Source organism: Callorhinus ursinus, unplaced genomic scaffold (genome assembly GCF_003265705.2).
Source record: "Callorhinus ursinus isolate GAN/ISIS: 27379988/994484 unplaced genomic scaffold, GSC_fseal_2.0 scaffold1, whole genome shotgun sequence".
NCBI classification, from domain to species: Eukaryota; Metazoa; Chordata; class Mammalia; order Carnivora; family Otariidae; genus Callorhinus; species Callorhinus ursinus.
In genome coordinates this window covers 61,346,172-61,368,770 of record NW_027397063.1, presented here as the reverse complement: position 1 = coordinate 61,368,770, position 22,599 = coordinate 61,346,172, and the positions used below count along the sequence as shown (strand labels likewise).

The window sequence follows — 22,599 nt, the reverse complement described above, 5'->3', positions numbered from 1 at the left end:
AGTATTTTTTTTTTTTTATCATTCTATTCCATGATTTTACCATTGAAAATCTATTTGGAGATGTCCTTAGCTATAAAAATAGCTATAAAGGAGGGATAATGCTAACTAGCCTTTCATCCCAAGGTTGTTCTAAGGCTAAATAATATGAATGAAGCTTTTGGAGAAAGAAAACATCCACATACATACTAAGGATTTAAAATATATATCCTATGCCCTTATAGAGCAATGGCATTGTAAAATTTGTAAGTTAGAACAACTAGTGTTATGAAGTAAAAAAACAAACAATTATTTTAAAAGACTCACAATTTTATAAGGTTGTGGAACTAACTCATATTGAGGAAAGGGCTGTTAAGCTTCTATTAATCAAGATAAGAGTGGACGGGGGGTAAAAAAAAAAAGATAAGAGTGTAAGCCTTTATTATATACACTACTATGAAATCATAAGCAGGGCCTCTGTTAAGTCGGAAAATTTTGTGGGTGAAGATCACTATCATAAACCAGAATAAAATAGTGCAAAAGTTTTGTTCTTTAATTTACTGAAGTGGTGACCACTGCTGAATTGTTTATAAATTTGGGTTTTCCATCTTCTCTTGAGCTTTTACGAAGGCAAATTACCCTTTTTTAGCCTGACACAGTAAGTATCACTGATAAGTATCATAAGACTTTATCTTGTTAAGTATCTTTTTATTTTTGATTCCTACTGCGGGAGACAATAAATAGGAAGAAAACACTAGACTCTTCTTTACTATTTGTTAACTAGATTAATGTATGAATTAGACTCATTTTAAATGCATTGAAAGGCTTAGTTTTTGGATTTCTAATCTCTTTACCATTCATAAGTTGATCAAAAAATTAATTTGTTATAAAATTCTTGATATACCCATTAATGTCGTTTTAAAACTACCCCAAAACTCATAGAATGTTAGCACTGGAAGGGATGATATGGATCATTTAGCTAAAACTCCATTACACTTTAGGAGCCCCTGGTTTGCTCAGTCAGTGGAGCATGCAACTCTTGATCTTGGGGTTCTGAGTTCGAGTCCCACATTGGGTATGGGGGTTACTTAAAAATCTTAAAAAAAACCCACAGAAAGCCCCATCACATTTTACAAATAAGAACATGAAGACCAAGAAAGTGAAATGAACTGCTCATAGTACACAACTAAACTGCAATGATCTCCTGACTCAAATCCAGTGTTCTATTAAAATTTTAACTTTTAAACTTTAATAAAAGCTTTACAAACCCAGACTATATATATAACAATAATAATAATAACAATAATTTAAAAATGGTACAGTGCAATGAAAGGGAAATTTAATTATCTAGTTACAATAAATATGAACTTTTCTGTTAGATGTGGAAAGTAATTTACTGTTGTTTATACAGCAATTTTCATTTGTTAGAGAATCAGAAATAATGTATGCTGTACAAACTATATAATGTAATTTTGCTGAACGTAATAAATGTGTATTTGTACTTATAAGTTCTTTCCTGGAGCGCTGGGTGGCTCAGCCAATTAAGCATCTGATTCTTGATTTCGGCTTGGTCATGATCTCAGGGTTGTGAGATCAAGCCCCACGTCCAGCTCTGTGCTGGGAATGAGCCTGCTTGGGATTCTCCCTCTCCCTCTCCTGCCTCTCACCCCCTACCCCTGCTTGCTCTCATGCTCTCTCTCTCTAAAAAAAAATAAATAAATAAGTTTCTTTTCATTTTATATCTATAACCTAAGTTATTATTACAAGAGCTTGGGGGGGCGCCTGGGTGGCTCAGTTGGTTAAGCGACTGCCTTCAGCTCAGGTCATGATCCTGGAGTCCCGGGATCGAGTCCCACATCAGGCTCCCTGCTTAGCGGGGAGTCTGCTTCTCACTCTGACCCTCTTCCCTCTCGTGCTCTCTTTCTCATTCTCTCTCTCTCAAATAAATAAATAAAATCTTTAAAAAAAAAAAAAAAAACAAGAGCTTGAGGTGCCTGGGTGGTTCAGTCAGTTGAGGGACCTCTGCCCCTCCCACAGGCCCACATGCTCTCTCTCTCAAATAAATACATAAATCTTAAAAAAAATTTTTAAAGACCCTAAGAATTTATAAAGATTTTGCTCACTACCAAGTTGAGTTTTTTTTTTGATAACTCAAATAGCATTTTGAGGAGGAGTCCATAACATCACTGAAAATGTAATGGCTGATGTAATGACCTGGCTGGATATTCACAAAAGCAGGTTGACAACATATTCAACAATATAACAAAGTCTTTTTAGAATAAAGAAACATTGAGAAGGTCCAACTGAATTTCTTCCCCAGAGGGTTCAGTTAGCTTTCAGCAGCTGAGAAATGTAAGACAGGTGGAGCAATTCAGTAAATTGGCTACTCTCAGTACATATACTGCTTTACTAGAGGCCTTTTTGAATATTGCCAACATACTGGAAGAAAAGGATATTCCGACTGGCAATCTATCTTGAGCTATAGTTATTTCCCTCCATCAATTCGGAGTACATATCTCAAGTAATTATTATAGCCCTCTTTGTCTGAGATAAAGGTGCTATTTCCCATGTGAAATTTGATAGCATAAGTACTCTAAGGGATGGAGTAGGAAATAAAAAGGATAGAAGGATAAAAAGGAAAGAAAGCAAAAATTACATAATGGTGAGTGTATATACCATGCTGACACTTTGTCTTCTTCCATACTGAGCTGGCATGATATAGTTTAGAATAGAGAGCTGGTCCGTGGTATCTTCCAGAACTGTGGAGATCCTCAGCACATCTAGAATGGAGAGTGGCTCTATGATTTCCGGGATGACTTCCCTGTCTGTTTCTTCAGTCGTTTCTTTTTCTTCTTCTACAGCACTGGGTGGCTCGCCTATCACTGACACTGTCACCTCAGAATGCCAGACTTTTGACGGAAGATTTGAGGCTTCTGGTTGGCTTCTAAAAAAATAAATAGGAGTTTACACATGGTTCTGCTAAATATCTCCCTGTGACATCCTGAACAACCAAAGGCAAGCCACTTACTGTTTAATAACTCTATGTAACCCATTCTATGGGTTAACCAATTTGAATTTCAGCCCAAATTAACTTTTTGTCTAGCAACATCTTTAAATGCTAATCAAAAGTGTCTCGTGATTAATGAAAAACAGAATGTGGCAGGAGTGCCTGGCTGGCTCATTCGGTGGAGCATGTGATCTTGGGGTTGTGAGTTCAAACCCCACGTCGGCACAGTTTACTTAAAAAAAATAAATACGTTAAAAACAAAAACAGGGGCGCCTGGGTGGCTCAGTCGTTAAGCATCTGCCTTCGGCTCAGGTCATGATCCCAGGGTCCTGGGATCAAGCCCCGCATCGGGCTCCCTGCTCAGCGGGAAGCCTGCTTCTCTCTCTTCCCTCCCCTTGCTTGTGTTCCCTCTCTCGCTATCTCTCTCTCCGTCAAATAAATTAATAAAATAAAATAAAATAAAATAAAATAATACAGTATGTAGTAGCCAGTCTCCAAAATGGGCCTACATGATTCCCACCTTCTTATATTCATACCCTTTTGTAGTCTCCCCCACATTAAAAGGACCAACTAACCTATATAACCAGGAGGATACTATGTCTTTTATCACCTAACCTTTGGTTTAGGTGATAAAACACAGCTTTTCCCTTACTCTCTCTCTCTCTCTCATATCTCTCCCTCTGTAAGAAGTCAGCCTTGCCATAAGGACATGTAAGCAGCTCTTTGGAGAAGTTTGTGAGGGTGTGGAACTAAGGCCTCTTGCCAACAGCCAGCATCAACTCCCCAGCTCTGTAAATGAGCTGTGTTGGAAGTATATCTTCCAGCCCCAGTCAAATTTTCAGATGTTTGCAGCCCTGGCCAACTTCAATCTTATGACAGACCCTAAGCCAGAACCATCCAACAAAGCTGTTCCCAAATTCCTGACCCACAGAAACTATGTGAAATAATAAAAGTTGATATTTTAAGTTACTAAGCTTTGGGGTAATTTGTTCACAGCAATAGATAAATAAATAAATTTAACATAAGGCGTAATTTAAATAGATAAATAAATAAATATGTATACAAAATAAATTGGAATTTTGAACATACTCTCCCATTCTTCTTAAATTAATTGTAACTTCCGAGGTACATTTACAATCTCACAAAAAATGCAGTCACCTAAAATGGGAAGAAAACATTGAGATTAGTTTAAGGAAGTGTTGAATGATAATTAAATTACTTCTATACCCTTTTCATAACAGAAAATTAAAGAATTACAAGAGCTGCAGCTTATCCCTTCTTTTTGCTTATTAGAGCAGTCCCGGAGATAGAAGAACCCCTGACATCATGTAATTAATGACAAAAGCATATTACTTTTTTTTAAAGATTTTATTTATTCATGAGAGACAGAGAGAGAGAGAGAGAAGCAGAGGGAGAAGCAGGCTCCCAAGGAGCAGGGAGCCCGATGCGGGACTCGATCCCAGGACCCTGGGATCATGACCTGAGCCGAAGGCAGACGCTTAACCATCTGAGCCACCCAGGCGCCCCAAAAGTAATTATTGATAAATGCAATCTTTGAGTCTCTTCTTATGGTAATGTACAACATGGTTTTCGTATTTTTATTATATTCTGATTTTTAACTGGCAATATCTATAGATTTACTTTTGTTATTCTGATTACTAAAATATTTAATTTGATCATTCCATCTCACTGATCTGTCAGATAACAAAATTTATTGCACCTGGACTTAGAAGAACACTTGAGATTGTATTTAGAAAAGCTGTATTTCTCCTGAAAATCAGTTTACTATTACTATCAAGATGTTACGATAAGCCAAAATCCTTTCTGTTTAAACAAGCTTTACAATGAAAACACCCTATGGAGAATTTTGCTCTATGCTAAATGAATAATAAATGGTAAGTTTCCAGTATGATTTTGTCCACAACGAAGTGATCCTAAGAAGGGGGATACAAATATATCTCATACAACAGAATTATCATATGTAAAAATGAAAACATATAAAACAGAATCTTTATGTAAATTGAAAAAGATACACCGAACTAGCCAAATTTTCGGGTACAAGGGCAGTTTTAAGAGGAAGTATCATGGTGTAAGGAAGATTTTGTTCTTTTGATGTGTTGTTGTTTCTCTATTTTTCCTTTTTTTAAAGTTTGGGGCATAGGTAATGTGCTTCATGCAGGTAAGATAAAGCTATGCTGATCCAGTATCCAGTGTGTTCATGCCGTTCTGGCTTCTCATTCCTCAATGCTAGAAATCTAGGAGTCATTCCTCCTTCATCTTTTTTATTATTTTTTTAAGATTTTATTTCTTTATTTGAGAGAGAGAAGGAGCAGGGGGAGGGTCAGAGGGAGAAGCAGGCTCCCCGTTGAGCAGGGAGCCCAACTCAGGGCTGGATCCCAGGACCCTGGGATCATGACCTGAACCGAAAGACAGAGGCTCAACTGATTAAGCCACCCAGGCGCCCCCATTCCTCCTTCATCTTGACACCAGCATTTCCCAATCCAAACCATCACGAAGTCCTGTGGATTTTATCTTCTATTTCCATGTCCCCCAGTACCATGCTGGACCTGACAGTTGTTTCTTGCTTGAACAACTCTAATAGCCCCCAAATTGGAAGTGATCTTTTTTTCGTTTGAAAGAATGATTATATATTATTTTTTATTTTGCAAATGGAAATACAAGTGAGGATGTAAAGCAGCTGGAAATAAGTTATAATAAGGGAGCAGGAGTTACCCATGACAATCAACAGGAAGGCCCAGCAAATAGCATTTCACAGAAAGCAAGTTTCTTATGGTCCAGAAGGTGGAAGAATAAAATTTTCTTGTTATAATTTGTTTACTTTTTTAAGGAAATGGCTGGTGTATCAATATCTAAAAGAGACAACTCATTATTTAATCTAGAGTATTCCAGCTCTAACTTTATAATGGGATGTTAGGCTTCTCATGATTCTTGGAAAAACTGTCATTCCCCAAATATGTGATTACCTTGCTATCCTCTTCTAAAAGTCAGTATTTAAAAAAAAAAAAAAAACTATTAGTTTAAAGGGAAAAATATGTAATCAAATTTCCAAATGTTTCATTTTAGTCTGTGTTTAAATAGTTTGCATGTTTAAACTGAAATTACATTTCTAATGGCTTTCATTTCTCTTCAATCCAGCCCCAAACTGTATTTTCTTTTTTCCCCATTTTTTAAATTTAAACTCAATTAATTAACATGTAATATATTATTGGTTTCTGAGGTAGAGGTCAGTGATTCAGCAGTCTCATACAATACCTAGTGCTCATTACATCACATGCCCTCCTTAATGTCTATCACCCAGCCACTCCATCCTTCCACCCCGTTCCCTCCAGCAACCCTCAGTTTGTTTCCTATGATGAAGAGTCTCTTATGGTTTGTCTCCCTCTCTGATTTCATCTTGTCTTATTTTTTAAACGAAGAATTGAAAATCAATTTTTTAAAACTGAAAATCTAATCATGTCTTTCCCTAGAACCCTTCTATGATTTCCCATTGCCTTAGGACGAAAGCTAAAATTCTAAACTTGGATTCTAATTCTAAACTGCATGATCTGGCCTGCTCTGTTCCTCTTCAGATATCCACTTGGCACTGCCCTTTTCTTGCTCTCATGGCTCCAGGCTCGATGGGCTTCTTTCAGTTCTATGGAATCATGCCCCTTTCCAACTCAGGGTCTTTGCACACGCTATTCCTTTGATTTGAAACATTCTTCCCCTCACTCTTCACCTTGTAAAGTCCCACTGATCCATCAGGTACCAGCCTAAATCAAAGGCATTTGGCTAGGCATCTGTCATTTGCTCTAAATCAATTACCACCATCTCTTACACCCTGAGAGATTGACCCTTATGGAGTGCATCCACAGGAGGTTCCGTAAGTGTAGGAGAGTGAGATCAACTGCTACCCTCTCAGCTCCCTCCCTGCCAGATCACCATTGGTTGGCTATGTTTCTCTGTTAAAGGCCATGGCACCCGTCAGGCAATCCTCTCCACATTGCTCTCTCTTGGGGTCTTGGGTAACTGTTTCTGCCCCATGTCCCTGGAGACTACGTCATCCCTTATAGTTTCACTCCTGCCTACACTTTTGTAAGCAGACCCTTTATGAAATTCTGAACTCTATCATTGTTTCCATCCAGGCAACACTGACTGATGCAATGACCTATATACAGAGATTTTTATACATAGTGTGCACATGCATACATATATATAAATATACATACATGCAAATAACTGAAACAAGTTTCATATAACAATTTATCCTTAATATGATATTGATGCCTTTGATTCTATCATATTTTGCCTATAATACTATAAAGTATTATAATCACAATCTACTACTGGGCCTTCACCTGCAGTTTGAAAAATGCCCTAAATGACACTTCTGCAGGTGACGCTTTCCCTGACTCATCAGGCTGGATCAGGACTCCACTGTTCACTCATTGCACTCTTATTTTCCTGCAGAGTTCTCCTCACAATGTGTAATGTTGTCATTTTCCCCCACTAAACTTAAGTGTCATAAAAGCAGGAACGTGATAGTGACGCTCACTATCATAGCCTGTTTCAGGCACTGCGGTCAAAAAGTATTTGTATAGTGAATTAAAGAACAAAGAAACAAAACTCACATTTAATGCGTTATTCCTCCCAGGACTACTTACATTTGGATTTCTAGTACATTTAATAGTGGGACTTTTAGTGTATTTCTGGGACAAAGAAAATAGATAGAGGGAGTGGGTTATAAGGTACAAACATTCTATCCTGATGTATTTATGAAAGGACTTCAAATATGATTTATAGATACTATTTCATAAAACTTTGGAGTCACCCTTTACTCCTTTCTCCCATTCCTTATCCATCAGCAAATCCTCTCAGGGTTACATTTAAAATATATTCAGAATTCCAGTACTTATCACCCCTATCTACATGCCATCATCTATCGGGTTCACTACAATAGCCTCCTAATTCATCTTCCTGCTGGTGTTCTTGCTTCCCTTCAGTCTCAACAGAGTGACCCTGCTAAAATGGAAGTCAGATGGAGTCACTCCTCCAGCCAGAACCCTCAAATGGTTTCTCATCTCATAGTAAAACCCTTTTTTACAGTGGCCTCCCTGCTTAATTTTTTTTCTCGATAGAGAAAATTTTTCTCACGTTACCTTCTAATGTGCCATATATTTTACTTGCTTATTGTCTTGCTCCCCCTACTAGGATGTAAGCTCTATGAGGGCAGAGACTTCTGTGGTTTCGTTTACTGCAGTGTTCTCCGAGCCAAGAACAAAGCTTGGTACATAGTAGTTAATCAATAAATTGCTGGGTAAATGAATGAAGCATAGAGAAACCCAAATAAATGTGCAATAATTAGGCAATGTAAATCTCTTATATCCACTAATCTATCTCATTCTCGTCTCCAAGTATTGACTGAAGACCTATTTCGTGTAGGCACGGTGCTCTTTAAAAGGCATTAAGGCCTTTTCAGGGCAGTCCTATTCAGTCGAGTCAAAAACGAAGGCTGTGGGTAAGAACTTAGGTCATTTCTTGAAAGAGATAAAGGAGTAGGAGGAAAGAAGTAAGGGGGAAAACTTAAAAGAGAAGGGAAGAGCTCGTCCTGCCTTCGTGCTCCTGGCCTTTCTGTTCCACGCTAGGATCCGAGAGTCTCCGTTCACCCTACTCCTCTGTAGTCGGAGGGAAAGATGCCCCCATGTTGGCGAATCAAATCTGGGATACCCGAGGCGGGGAGATATCCTGCAATCTGCCTTCACTTTTTCCACTAAGGAACCAAGCTCTGGTGTTTCTCTGGCAACGCTCAGCTTTGGGGGCCCTTTTCTTCTCCTCCTCTAGCTGGCTACCATCTCGCCTCCCTCTGTTATAAAATACGTGTTACAGCTCACAAAGATGAAAGGACTTAGAGAAAGAACTATAAGAGTGTACTTGAATGTGGTTTGTTTCAGTCAAAGACATCTGAGGCTTTTTATTTTTATTTTTTTCTGGCGGTTGCGGAAGATGCCTAAGCTGGGGGCGGGGCCGAGCGGTGTTTATCCCACAAGGCCACGCGACGGGGCTTCGCCTTTCTTTTTCCGCCATCTTGGAGCCTGTGGAGGTGAGGGGAGCTTTTGTTGCTGAAGTTTAGGTGCAAATAAGTGCGGTGAGCTCAACCGTATACCTCGGCAGGGCACTGGTGCAGCTGGGAGGCTCTGCCAGCCAGTGATTTCTATGGATTCCAGCAACAGGGAGGGCAGGATTGAGGAGATGTGGGACTGATTGTGCTGATCCCCGCACGCCCGGAGAACGGGCGCTCCCGTAATCGGTTGTTTCGTGGCCCTTAGCGGAGTAATAGATGCGCTTTGCCCGTATGTAGTTCCCTGTTTGAGGCAGTGGTCCTTTAGGATGAGTTCTTTTTCCGTACGCTCCCACTCCAGACCTGACTAGGTCTACAGTCTCCGTTTCCTCAGCATTTCCTTTCCCATACAATTCCTGTCTTTCTGTGTGCTTCTCTGATTACTCGCTTTTCATTTTTGTTCCTGCTGATCGTGGTATGAGTTTTCTCAGGGCTTCCTTTCGGAGTTTTCAGGAGCTACTTGTTTTACTCTGGAGTCTTGATACTTTTCGTAGTGGTTTTCATTTTGGAGTTTGCTCAGTTACTAGGCTTTCTCTGAGGTTGGGAAGTCTTGCCCGACTGTGCATCATGTAGATGTCATAGTATAGTTATGTTTCCCCGTACTCTTAACGTGAAATGCCGAGCAAAAAGGAATGTGCCTGATAGGTTTAAGAAACGGAGAGAGGACCGGGTGGGAAACGTGCGTTCCAACATTTTAAACTGGTTTTTTGTTTGTTTTAAGGCCTGCTGGGAACAGGACTCCTGTAACGCCAAATAATGTCTGGAAGGTACGGGTTTTAAATATAATTGTTTTGTATTTGTAGTTTTTTGTCTTAACCTTGAGCATAAACATGAGCTTAAAACTGGTGGGAAAAAACTAGATATTTGCTGTAGATAACATTTGAGTAGGGCTCATTACAAGTCAGATCTTATCAGTGACGTGAAACGAGATCTTTTAACAACTTAAAGTTACTGTGTGTTTTGTCTTAGGCTGTGGTCCAAGGCCATTTTTGCTGGCTATAAGCGGGGTCTCCGGAACCAGAGGGAGCACACAGCTCTTCTTAAAATCGAAGGTGTTTATGCTCGAGATGAAACGGAATTCTATCTAGGCAAGAGATGTGCTTATGTGTACAAAGCAAAGAAGTAAGTTTATAGTATTAATAATGCCTTTTAAATTTTTAGTTGAGATTGGTTTCTTTTTCCTGCTCAAAGAAGAATCATCAAAAGATGGTAAACTATTTGGTGCTGTTGTGTTTTTTCTACTTTGGATCTTTAAGGAACTTCGTGGGAGGTTATTGAAGGATGTTACTTGTCTGGGTAGTGTTGGATTTAGGTATCTTCTGCACTTAAAAAGATTACAGCTGTTAATCGTTTCAAGGAAGGAACCAACTCCTTATATTATGCGCCTCTTAAGGTGTTACAGAGCATTTTTTCATGTACTTTAATTCATTTTGTTGCTTTCTTGAAATTATGTTGTATACATGCTTAAAAATGATTGTTAAACTCATTAAACCAATTAAAATTTCTGGGGACATGGCTTTCATCTTTGCCCCCCATTCCTCCAGCACAAGAATGATTTATAAGTCAAATCACCTGTCCCGTTGCTCAGATACCAACTTTCCCCCGTCTTTAGTAAAAACAAATGTCATTAAGGAGGCTTTCAGACCCTATTCATTCAGGGCTTTTTATTTCTAATCTTAGCCCAGCTAGGATTCACTCCATGATATCTTCTGCCTTTCCATATTTTTTAAAAATATTGCAGCTATTATCATCTGACATTTAATATATTTTACTTAATACTTGGTTATCTCAAAAGGATTTTTTTTGTAAACTGCAATTTTGTATTTTGTAAAATTACAAAAGATACATTTATAAAAGTGTCTGGCATACAGTAGGTACTCAAATATTTGTTGAATGAATGATGCCCCAGACTTTTAGTTTGTCAGGTGACTTAGTGGTTAACTACAGTTGTGAGTTGGTGACCACTGGTCTAGAGGTCACCTTGAATTTGTATCACTCTACACTAGTTGCCTGGGTTCTCACCTCTCACCTCTCTTATCCCCTTTCAAAACCAGCAACACAGTGACTCCTGGTGGCAAACCAAACAAAACCAGAGTAATCTGGGGAAAAGTAACTCGTGCTCATGGAAACAGTGGCATGGTTCGTGCCAAATTCCGAAGCAACCTTCCTGCTAAAGCCATTGGCCACAGAATCCGTGTGGTAAGTACAGTTATTAGCAGTATGACACTCGGGGCAAACTAAGCTCAGGGGTTTGGGCTCTGATCTCTAAAGACTATTGTGATTTTAAAATCACCCCATGAGTTGTGCTTCAGAATCATCTGCTACTGTGTAGATGTATTATGAAATATCAGATTCCTGGCATTAGAAGGAAAGTGAAGGCAAAGTGTTCAGATGGATTGTATCTAGATTTCAGATTTTGCTAAAGCTTGGGGTTGGGGGGGATAGTATTTAAATGAACAATTTTCTGGCAAAGATTTATTGAACACAGAAGTGATTGTTAGAAAAGAAAAAAATTTTCCTGGCATAATTCATGATATTCCCGTTTCTTCATCATGAAAGTCTTGTTAGAATAGGTGTTATTAGGGCGCCTGGGTGGGCGTCTGCCTTCGGCTCAGGTCATGATCCCAGGGTCCTGGGATCGAGTCCCGCATCGGGCTCCCTGCTTCTTGGGAGCCTGCTTCTCCCTCTGCCTCTCTCTCTCTCTCTCTGTCTCTCATGAATAAATAAATAAAATCTTTAAAAAAAAAAAAAAAAGAATAGGTGTTATTAGCCTTATTTTATATAAGAAAACTGATGCTCATGTTTCTAGGTCCCAGGACTTGGGTTCAAGCCATTGAGTCCATTAGCCCCTGTTTTCCTTAGTATTCATTTTTAGTAGACAGGGCTATATTCTTGGGATCACATGGTACTTTTGAACCCTTCTGAGCCATTGAGATTTTTCATCAGAAGGTTTTTACTCTGTTACTGGAAGAAGCAAAATTAAGTGGATTTTCAGTGTTCTCTGTACTGGTTCTTAAAGTGTGTTCATCTAGGTACTGTAAGAACTTAGTTCTCTCCCTGCTAAGATGTAAGCAGTCCCTGGATCCCTTCTAGAGATGAGTAATGGGACAGTGGGAGGAGATTTATCCATATTGTTGTACACAACTGACATTTACAAATTTGTATATAACATGCATTTAATTACACCATGTTTTCTTTTTTCTTCCTAGATGCTGTACCCCTCAAGGATTTAAATTTAATGAAAAGTAAATAAAGGTGTAGATTTGTTCTCTTGTATTTTTGTTAAATGGCTTACCATTTTCTTTTTCCTAAATTCAAGTTGCTGTATTTAAATGGTGACGATTATCCAGCTTTTTCAGAGTACAAGGAAGCCAGGGAGCTATATGTAACGGCAATTACAGAGATTTAGACAATAGGAGGGTTTTAATGAGGGTAGAGAGATTAGAGTATCTTAATACAAGGTCTTATGTGATGGGGGAGGGAAACAAGCTTTGATTGGAGCCAGTGGGAAAAGGAGTATGTTGGAAGTTTTAAAGTGATGGAGCATATGTCGGAAAAGCTTTTGTACAAATGGAGACTGTGTATTCCAGGAAGGACAGAAGCCAGAAATATTAGCCAGTACAGATACATACCATAACACTTTGCCAGGTTTCCGCATCAAAATGGATCTATAACTCTTAATATTTCAACTTTGGTATTGTGGTATATTATATGTAACTGCCTTCCTCATTAGATTGGGAGTCAGTGAAAGAGACTTAAAATTATTTTGACGGCCTCCTTAATTACCTTAAAGTGTATGCACTTAATATAGATCGGTTGGGAAACTTGTGATGTAAAAATGATAGTTGTAAGAACTTAAAATGAGGATTATATTGATAGTATCTGGCAGCTTGTTAAGCTAGGCAAGGATGAGATATCCTTGGGATGTGTGACTGGACAAAGCATGCCATTATGGAACACTTGACTGGTAATAATTTGTAAGTTAAAAAAACAAAATATGTCTCAAGAAAAAAGTACTCTTAGTGAGTTGGGAGTGGGGGGAGGTTGCCCAGACAGTGTAGTTTGGTTCCATGTTTTAATGTAGTAAAGTGTAGGATCGAGATATTTTAGTGTAAGATGAAACTAAAGCAGGGCTGCAGGGTATTTCAAATCTCTGAATTGTTGAAATAAAGTTTGAACCAAGGCATCAGTTTGCAGTGTGGTGGCTGTAGATACTTGATTGTTGCAGGAGCAGCCAGCTAATCCTTTTATTAACCACCAAATCTTGACTTTCCACTGAAAATACCAACAAGAAACTTGAGAATTGGTCAAACTGAACCCCTTTTACAGTTTTTAACTATACTTGGAGTAGCATACAGCAGTTAGAAGAAAGATGTGTTTAGCCCAGTGGTGGTCCTCAAGCCAAAAGTTGCTGTTGGAAGGAAAAATACCAGCTTTCACAGAAATGGCCTTGTGCTTGTACTGCCAGTCTCATTTGGGCTTATTTGGGAAGAATAGCTTCAAGGCAAAAGAGGTGGATGGGTCAGATGCAGCTTTGGTCCAGTGTTAACCATGTTTTCTTCACAAGATCTAAGCAGTGTATTTCATGGCCACAATTTGGTTATAAGAACCCTAAGAAGGGCGCCTGGGTGGCTCAGTTAAGCGACTGCCTTCGGCTCAGGTCATGATCCTGGAGTCCCGGGATCGAGTCCCACATTGGGATTCCTGCTCAGGGAGTCTGCTTCTCACTCTGACCCTCGTCCCTCTCGTGCTTTCTATCTCTCATTCTCTCTCTCTCTCAAATAAATAAATAAAATCTTTAAAAAAAAAAAGAACCCTAAGAAAATTGACATAGAAAAATTGGGTCAATGGCAAGAAGTACCAATCTCAGACCACCAGTGAGATTTAGTTGTTAAGAAACAACATAATCTAAAAGTATTCTCTTGTGTCATTTAAGTAGATGTATCAGTACTATTTTTAAATTTGAGAGTGTGTGAGTTGGGGGAGGGACAGAGGGAAAGGGAAAAATCTCACGCAGACTCCCCCCACAGAGCTTGTAGCTGGATGTGGGGCTCCATCTCACAACCCTGAGACCTTGACCTGAACCAAAATCAAGTGGGCTGCTTAACCGACTGAGCCACCCTGGTGCCCCAAAGATGTATCAATATACTTGGAGTGGTTAGGGATAGAGGAAGAAATGCTTGGGGAGGTATTTCATAGAAATTGACTTTTAGGGGGTGTCTGGGTTGCTCAGTTAAGCATCTGCCTTTGGCTCAGGTCATGATCCCAGGGTCCAGGGATCAAGCCTTGCGTCAGACTCCCAGCTCAGTGGGGAGTCTGCTGCTTTCCCTCTGCCTCCCCCTGCTTGTGCACTCTTGTCGCTCATTCTCTATATCAAATGAATAAATAAAATCTTAAAAAAAAATTGACTTAGGATTTATGTGAAAGCAGAAGGCATCTGAGGAACTCTTCTGGGTTATGTAGTGTAACTGAAACCTAATATTGTGGGCAGTAATTGGAAAATAAATAGAAAACTTAAGAAATGGCCAGATTATGCCAGGTTTTATATGCTGTACTAAGGATTAAGAGAATTCAAAGACCAACTGAGGAGCTTCAAAGTTAATGTTACTAGCTTTGGTTGTGGGATGGATAATAGTACATTTACGAAGTTGAAGAACCAGAAGATCATTTGGGGAGGGTGGGGATGTTGAGTTTGAGGAAGCTTATAGGATACTCAGTTGTGAACATGTCCAGGAAGGCAGCTGGATATTCATGTCTGGATTAGGCATATAGAGGAGGAAACCTCAAAACCTGTCACCTTTGTAGGAGTTTTAAGTGAATACAGTATTCTGAGAAGGATGATGGTAGAGTAATGGAGGTGGATAAACAGGAAGTGGGCATTTGGGCAAAGAAGTCAGAATCCCTAGGATGACCTGAGTAAATGCAGTGGCAAAACAACTTTGCATGCAAATTTGTCCTCTTCAACTGATTTAATAATACAGCACTTGTAAATGAGAAGGTGCTTTATGCATTTCTGTTCCCATAATAAGATTCGGTGAGTACAAAGATAGTCCTCAAGCCAAAGGTACCACTGGAGCAATCCCGTGTTTCAGAGAAATGAGCCTGAATGGCTAGCAGTTTGTTGGCTGGATCACTGAAACAGCTTCTCCCCAGTATGACACAACTGTTAAAATTAGGAACTTGATGTTGACTGGTGCTATTCTCTGTTCACAATTCAGTTTCTTTGTAATCTTGTAGTGGAAAAAGCACGTGTCCTGAAAGTGATAAATTTGGTTTGGAGTCCCAATTTCCACTAGTTGTGGGATGATGGACTCATTATGTAATGAGCCTTTACTGGTAGTGACCCACCCTTGAATTTGAGTACATTATCTTCACCAATGAATGGCACAATCTTGGGGCTATTCTTTCTTTCCTATCCCCAGTTCCTAGTATAGTAATTTACAGTATTCAGTTCTGGTTAAATGATTTCCAGTTCAGTGCTTCCAATTACTTGTTTTAATTGTTTAATGGGCCTTGGGGGAAATACCCCAATTTTCCTTTTTTTTTTTTTTTTTTTTTTTTTTTTACAGTTCCTCATGGCCTAGATTGAAGGTAGTTTACTTAATGGCAAGGATCCACCTGGTCTCTTCCTGGGTTAAATGAAGTTAGAATTCTTGTGGTTCTGTTTGATTGTTTTTTGTTGCAGTTTTTGTGTTGTTGTTGTTTTTTTTTTAAGTAGGCTCCACACCCAATGTGGGGCTTGAACTCACTACCCAGAGATCAGGAGTCACGTGTACTGACTGAGCCAGCCAGGCGCCCCTAATTCTTGTTTTGTTTTATAGAAGTTAAGGGATGGGGTTGAATAGGAACGAATATATTGATTTTCTAAGAAATGACTAGTAAAGAAATGGTAAAATTGGTGACTTAGGATAAAAAGTAAAAATGAAAATTATATTCCATTCATCTTTACACAGAGGGCTAGACCATTAAAGGTTCTGCATCAGTTTGTTTAAGCCACCTGGCACCCAGTGTGGATGCCTATCTTTAAGGTGAGTAACTGAATTGAAGAGAAGCGGCCTCATACCAACATCGTCTTACAATACCCACTGGTCTTCCTACAGCTCGACTTACGTGGTCCGCTAAATGGCATTTATTGGCAGGCTTTGCGCTTTGAGACGCGACGGCCGCGACGCGGCACTCGTCCGCGGTGAACTGGGGGGTGATGCTAGCCAATCAAATTCCGCCGGCGGCGAGGGGCGGAGCTGGTGCAGGGTGGGGACGTCACGTACTCCATGGTAACGACGCTCGGCCCGAAGATGGCGGCCGAGTGGAATGGAGTGGCAGGTTCCACCGGTTCAGGCCCTGGCCCTAGCCAGCGGCGCTGGAGTAGGTCTTTATGGGTCCGAGGCGTTTTACTCCTGTTGGGCGGCCTCTGGGCAAGCTCCACATCAATTCCTGTCTCCTTGGACAGTTCCCCTCCCTGCCGGCACCACGTCCCCTCTGAGACTGAGGTAGGGTGACGGAGGGGCGGGAGCGGGCGCTGTGAGGGTAAAGTAACACGGGAGGCGAAGATGTAGAGGGTAGTTGTTGGAACAAGGTGTGTTGGAAAAGAAAGCAAAATTGGACCAGAAACTGAACTCTTAGGGGGCTGGACCTACTATTGTTTCCAGGTGGACTTTGGCTCCTGAGGCCTTGACCCAGCCCCTCCAAAAGATGTCGCTGGAGGCTCTTGGTCAGCCAGGAGAAAGAATTCAAGGACAGACAACACAGTAGATGAGCCGTACAAGCAGGAAAGTTTCTTAAAGTGAAAGTACACTCTATAGAGATGTGAGAGCGAGTGCGCTCAAGGAAGTGCTGAGCCCCCTGGGTTTGGGTTTCTGTTATTGACAGTTGCTAACAAAGGGGTGGGATATTTATTACTTGAAGTGAGGATTTCTTAGAAGCAGGGTGGTCTCTTCCAGGAATGTAGGTTATGCCCTTTTTCTTGCCTTATTTGCCCCATAAGGAACTCTCGTGGAGATTTCAGGGGCGGAGCTCCTTCAAAACCGCAATGCTAATGATATAACAACTGTATAATGAGCTTAGGTCACTCAAGCTGTCAAGATGGAAGTCCCGTGTGGTTTTCTTTTGGAGTGCTGCCAGGACAGGCCTCTTCCTTGTAGTTGGCCATGACTTCCTCTTTGCTGACCTCGCGGCATCTTGTTAGAAGCCAACTAAATGCCTACTCTAACAGTATTAACTCCCTTTCTGCACCTAGCAAAGTGGCTGAGTTAGGCACTCAGAACATGATGGCTTTCCTCTACTGAGAGTTGTACTTAAGTAGTTGTAGAGCAGGGTGGTTTTCAACTTGAGAGTGCATCAGAATCACCTACAGGATTTGTTAAAAGAACAGTTTGCTGCCCCACTCCCCCACTTTCTGACTCATTACGTCTGGGATGGTACCCAGAATATGCAGTTCAAGTTCCCAGATGGTTGATGATGTTACTTGTCCAAAGACCACACTTTGTGCTCTACTGACCTAAAGGTTTTGGAAGAAGTTGATAGGAGAGCTAAAGGCTTTGCAAGGATATTGGGGGGGTTCTCCAAAGACAAAATTCGGGCTTATTTTCAAGTTACTTCAAGTTGCTTTACTCTCTTCTGCTACCCTCCTTCACACTCTTTCTCTCCCTCTCTACATTCTTTTAATCCTAAAGTTCCCTAAGTTCAAGACAGTGAGCTGAAACCACTCCAGCAGAATGCTTTTTCCATTTTATAGTATGTCTTATCTATAATCTCTTCTGGCACTTGAACCAAGTACTGCTGTGTGGGGAAGGTTTATTTCTCAGGCATTTCTTTGTAGTCTTGCTTTTGTAGTTAAATTGTAAGGTTCCTTCGGATGAGGTTTATGTCTTTGATTCCTCCACAGTATTTAGAGAGCCCACAATAATCAGTGTTCTTTGAGGAAAGGAGATAGAGTACTTGGGGCAGGGTGGCATGTTATGATTGATTTTATAATTTGTCTTACTACTTTATCAAGAAAGACCGATCTAGAAATTTTCAGTTCAGCCTAGAGATCCAAGACCACTCATTTTTGTGGTAATTTTCAAAAAGTTCTATGCATAATGTTCATAACCATATGTGCCAAAATACTAAGTTTGGGGCTTGTAGCTATATTCCAGCTTTTATCATGACTCTGCATTTTGGCTGAATTTTATTTATTTTTTAGTCTCTTAGCAACTTTTAAGTTTATAATACAGTATTGATTATAGTCACTATGCTATATATTAGATCTCCAGGGCTTATTTATTTACTGGTTGCAAGGTTGTACCCTTAAAAAGTATATCCCCAATTCTCCCGCCCCCAGTGCATTCTCTAAAAAAAAAAAAAAATCCTGTAAAACCCTGTGTTTCTTTCTTTGAATGTAGATTACAGTAAGAGAAAGCTATTCAAAGAACTGCAAAATCTCTCCACTAGAGGGAACCTAAATAGCTGTTTCTTCTAGTGATTGTTGCCAGTGTTCAAAACTCCAATTTATATTTGAACATCTCAATGGATAGGGAGATCATCTCCAGAGGCAGCCCCTTTGCTTTTTGGAGATCACCAGTATAAAATTCTTTTTATAGAGATGAAAACTTTTCCTGAAATTTCTACCCACTATTCCTTTTTATGCCTCTTGGCTAAACAGACTCAGTAGTGATAGTGTGTCATATATTAAAAGCAAGCTATTAAGTTCTTTTTGAGACTTCTCATCCTTAATAAATTTTCCTAGTTCTTCATAGAGTATGTAATAGCAAGTCCTCCTAACCACTGTCTTAGCTTTAACCTAGACATAAAATATAGGCAAGAATTATTCATTGTACTCATACTAGTGACTGCATCTCTGTTAAATGGTATAGGAAATTATGTTACAGTTTTTGGGTTGTGGTGGGAAGTACAAAACATGTTGGGGGGAAAAAAAAGTGGGGAGGTGTGGGGAGGCGCCTGGCTGACTAAGTTGGTAGAGTGTGAGATTCTTGATTTCTGAGTTCAAGCCCCATGTTGGGTGTAGAACCAACTCAAAAAAAAAATTTTTTTTGGACACATTTAAGTTTTCAACTAACACCTCTAAGTTTCATTTTTTTAATTATGTAAATTAAAACAAAAAAAATGGAATAGTATAATGAACTCCCGTGGACCCACCACCCAGCTTTAACTCTTACCATATTCTCTCACTCTTGTTTCATATACTTCCACCCATTCCCCAGCCTCTCACTTGTTATTGTTACTTTTAAAAGTTTGTTGTTGGGTCACCTGGGAGGCTCAGTCGGTTAAGTGTCTGTCTCTTGATTTCTGCTCAGGTCATGGTCTCAGAGTTGTGAGATCAAGCTCCATGTAGGGCTTTGTACTGGGAGTGGAGCCTGCTTGGGATTCTCCCTCTCTCTGCTCCTCCTCCCCCCTAAAAAAAAAAAATATTTTAAACTTTTTTTTTTTTAAGTAATCTCTATGCCCAGCATGGGGCTCTAACTCACAACCCCAAAATCAAGAGTGGCATGCTCTGCCAACTGAGCCAGCCAGGTGCCCCTAAAAGTTTTCTGGTAAAATTTACATATATTAAAATGAAATAAATGCAATCATGTACTTCACGTGAAACTTGTAACCACATGTTATAGAACATTTCCATGTCTCCAGAAAGATCCCCGCCCCATCTTGTGCCAGTCTCCCCAGTCCAGATACCCCAGGCAACAATTGTTCTCATTTTTTTTTTAACATTAGATTAGTTTTGTCTTGGGACCCCTGTGTGGCTCAGTCAGTTTCAGCTCAGGGCATGATCCCAGGGCCCTGGGATCGAGTCCCCCATTGGGCTCCTTGCTTGGCAGGGAGCCTGCTTCTCCCTCTACCTGCTACTCTCCCTGCTTGTGCTCTCTCTCTCTCTCTCTCTCTCACAAATAAATAAATAAAATCTTAAAGAAAAAAAATTAGTTTTGTCTCTTCTAGAGCGTAGTTTACACAAATGGAATTATGTAAAATATTTGTTATCCAATAGTAAATTGTGTAAGTAGCAATTGCTTTTTGTGATAGACCCTATTTGGTCTTTTTTTTTTTTTTTTTAAGATTTTTATTTATTTATTTGACAGAGAGAACAGAGAGACACACAGAGAGGGAACACAGCAGGGGGAGTGGGAGAGGGAGAAGCAGGCTTCCCGCCGAGCAGGGGGCCCAATGCAGGGGCCCGATCCCAGGACCCTGGGATCACGACCTGAGCCGAAGGCAGATGCTCAACGACTGAGCCACCCAGGCGCCCCAGACCCTATTTGGTCTTAACTTAAGGGTATTATCCTTTTTATATACCTCTGAATTCAATTGCTAATAGTTGTTAAAGATTCTTGTATCTATGTTTATGAGTAATGTTGGTTTATGATTTCTTTTTTTAGTGAAGTTTTTGTTCATTTTTTAAAAAGATACTGTTTATTTGAGCAGGGGGAATGTTAGGTAGAGGGAGAAGCAGGCTCCCCACCGAGCAAGGAGCCCGATGGGGGACTTGATCCCAGGACCATGGGATCATGACCTGAGCCGAAGGCAGCCACTTAACCGACTGAGCCACCCAGGCATACCTTTGTTCATTTTTGATACCAGAATTATACTGGCTTCACATAATGAATTGGGAAATGTTCCATCTTCTTGTATTTTCTAAAAGAGTTTGTATAAAATTGAAATCATTTCTTCCTTAAATGTTTAGTATAATTCATAATTGAGACCACCTGGATGGGCCTGCCATTTTCTTTGTAGAGAGTTTTTAAGATATGTTCTCTCTCTCAAATAAATAAAATATTTTTAAAAAAAAGAATACTAGGGGTGCCTGGGTGGCTCAGTCATTAAGCATCTGCCTTCGGCTCAGGTCATGATCCCAGGGTTCTGGGATGGAGCCCCGCATCGGGCTCCCTGCTCTGCCAGAAGCTTACTTCTCCCTCTCCCACTACCCCTGCTTGTGTTCCCTCTCTCGCTGTGTCTCTCTCTGTCAAATAAATAAATAAAATCTTAAAAATAAAAAAGAATATTAGTTGTAGATATTATTAAATCTTAAATATTAAAAAGAATTTTTTTAAAGAGCTCTTTAAAAGAAAAAAGAGTATTAATTGTAGATTTTTTGTAGATGTGCTTTGCCACATGGAGAAAATTACCTTCTATTCCTTGTTTTTATCATGAGTGGATGTTGAAAAATTTTTTAAGATTTTTTTATTCATTTCAGAGAGAGTGAGCAAGAGCACAAGCAGGAGCACAAGCAGGGTGGAGGATAAGAGAGGGAGATACAGACTCCCCGCTGAGCAGGAAGACCGGCAGGGATTTGATCCCAGGACCCCAGGATTATGACCTGAGCTGAAGGCAGATGCTTAACCGACTGAGACACCCAGGCACCCCTGAATTTTATTATATGTCTTTTCTGCATCAATTAATATAATTGTGTAGCTTTTCTTCTTTACTATGTTGATATTGTGAATTACATTGATTTTTTTTAATGATAAACTAGCATTGCATTCCTGAGATTAAAACTCCAGTTGGTTATGATGTATTACCCTTTTTACATTTTGCTGGATTTGACTTCCTAATATTGTTGATAATTTTGCATATATATTCGTGAAGGATATTGGTCTGTAGTTTTTTTTTTTTTTTTCCTTCAATAACTGTTGGGGTTGGTATTAGGGTAATGCTGGCCTTATAGAATGGGTTCAGAAATATCCCTTCCCTTTTCATTTTAAGGAAGAGCTTGCATACAGTCACTATTGTTTCTTCCTTAAATGTTTAGTAGAATTCATGAATGAAGCCATCTCAACCTGGAATTTTCTTTACTGGAGAGTTTTAAACTATGAACTTATTTTCTTTAATAGATAATGGGACTATTCAGGTTATATTTTCTTTTTTTTTTTTAAACAATTTTTTTAAAGATTTTATTTATTTATTTGAGAGAGAGAGAATAGAGAGCACGAGAGGGAAGAGGGTCAGAGGGAGAAGCAGACTCCCTGCTGAGCAGGAAGCCCGATGTGGGACTCCATCCTGGGACTCCAGGATCATGACCCGAGCCGAAGGCAGTCGCTTAACCAACTGAGCCACCCAGGTGCCCCAGGTTATATCTTCTTGATTGTGTTTTGATTAAGTTATGTCTTTCAGAGAATTTCATTTCATTGAAGTTGTCAAATTTATGGACATAAAGTTTTCTTAATATTCTGTTTTGATCTTTTAAATGTCTGTGAAGGGTTCTGGTACCAATTCCAATGTTTCTTCCTTTTTTTTTTTTAAGATTTATTTGGGAAAAAGAGAGGACAAGCAGGGGGAGTGGCACAGGGAGAGGGAAAAGCAGGCTCCCCGCTGAGCAGGGAGCCCAACGCAGGGCTCGACCCCAGGACCCTGGAATCATAACCTGAGCCAAAGGCAGATGCTTAACCAACTGAGCCAACCAGGCACCCCCTTTTTCTAGTTTCTTAAAAGAGAAGCTTAGATCATTAATTTGAGGGTTTTTTCCCCTAAGGTAGGTATGTAAAGCTATAAATTTTCCTCTAAATGTTGC

The 22,599-nt window shown here is 39.8% G+C and overlaps 3 protein-coding genes across 11 annotated transcripts in view; 2 read left to right on the top strand and 1 right to left on the bottom strand.

Moving 5' to 3' along the window:
* The window catches only part of DRC9 (dynein regulatory complex subunit 9), a 42,677-nt gene extending 33,866 nt beyond the window's left edge, over positions 1-8,811 (bottom strand). The window contains exons 1-3 of one of the 3 annotated variants that reach the window (XM_025875752.2): positions 8,596-8,811; positions 4,073-4,141; positions 2,653-2,920 (exon numbers count right to left, since the gene is read on the bottom strand). In XM_025875752.2, coding sequence (XP_025731537.1) covers positions 2,653-2,920; positions 4,073-4,080 — 276 coding nt within the window. In that variant the 5' untranslated portion in view covers positions 4,081-4,141; positions 8,596-8,811. The remainder of the gene's footprint in view (positions 1-2,652; positions 2,921-4,072; positions 4,142-8,595) is intronic. The other 2 variants (XM_025875740.2, XM_073894790.1) reach the window with 2 other exon arrangements.
* A 179-nt stretch (positions 8,812-8,990) lies between these two features.
* Positions 8,991-13,290, top strand: RPL35A (ribosomal protein L35a). Of its 2 annotated transcripts, none has more exons than XM_025875681.2 (5): positions 8,991-9,083; positions 9,823-9,868; positions 10,071-10,223; positions 11,156-11,300; positions 12,311-13,290. In XM_025875681.2, exons 2-5 carry the CDS (start codon positions 9,858-9,860, stop codon positions 12,332-12,334), a joined length of 333 nt encoding a protein of 110 aa, XP_025731466.1. In that variant the 5' UTR covers positions 8,991-9,083; positions 9,823-9,857; the 3' UTR covers positions 12,335-13,290. The 2 variants fall into 2 exon arrangements, with proteins under 2 accessions (XP_025731466.1, XP_025731475.1); XM_025875690.2 differs by having other exon boundaries at positions 9,057-9,128.
* Positions 13,291-16,372: 3,082 nt separating this feature from the next.
* The window catches only part of LMLN (leishmanolysin like peptidase), a 114,813-nt gene continuing 108,586 nt past the window's right edge, over positions 16,373-22,599 (top strand). For 5 of the 6 annotated variants that reach the window (XM_073894757.1, XM_073894770.1, XM_073894776.1 and 2 more), the window contains exon 1: positions 16,386-16,591. In XM_073894757.1, the coding sequence (XP_073750858.1) occupies positions 16,397-16,591 (195 nt within the window). In that variant the 5' untranslated portion in view covers positions 16,386-16,396. Of the gene's footprint in view, positions 16,592-22,599 lie in introns of all 6 variants that reach the window. The other variant, XM_025875662.2, reaches the window with a different exon arrangement.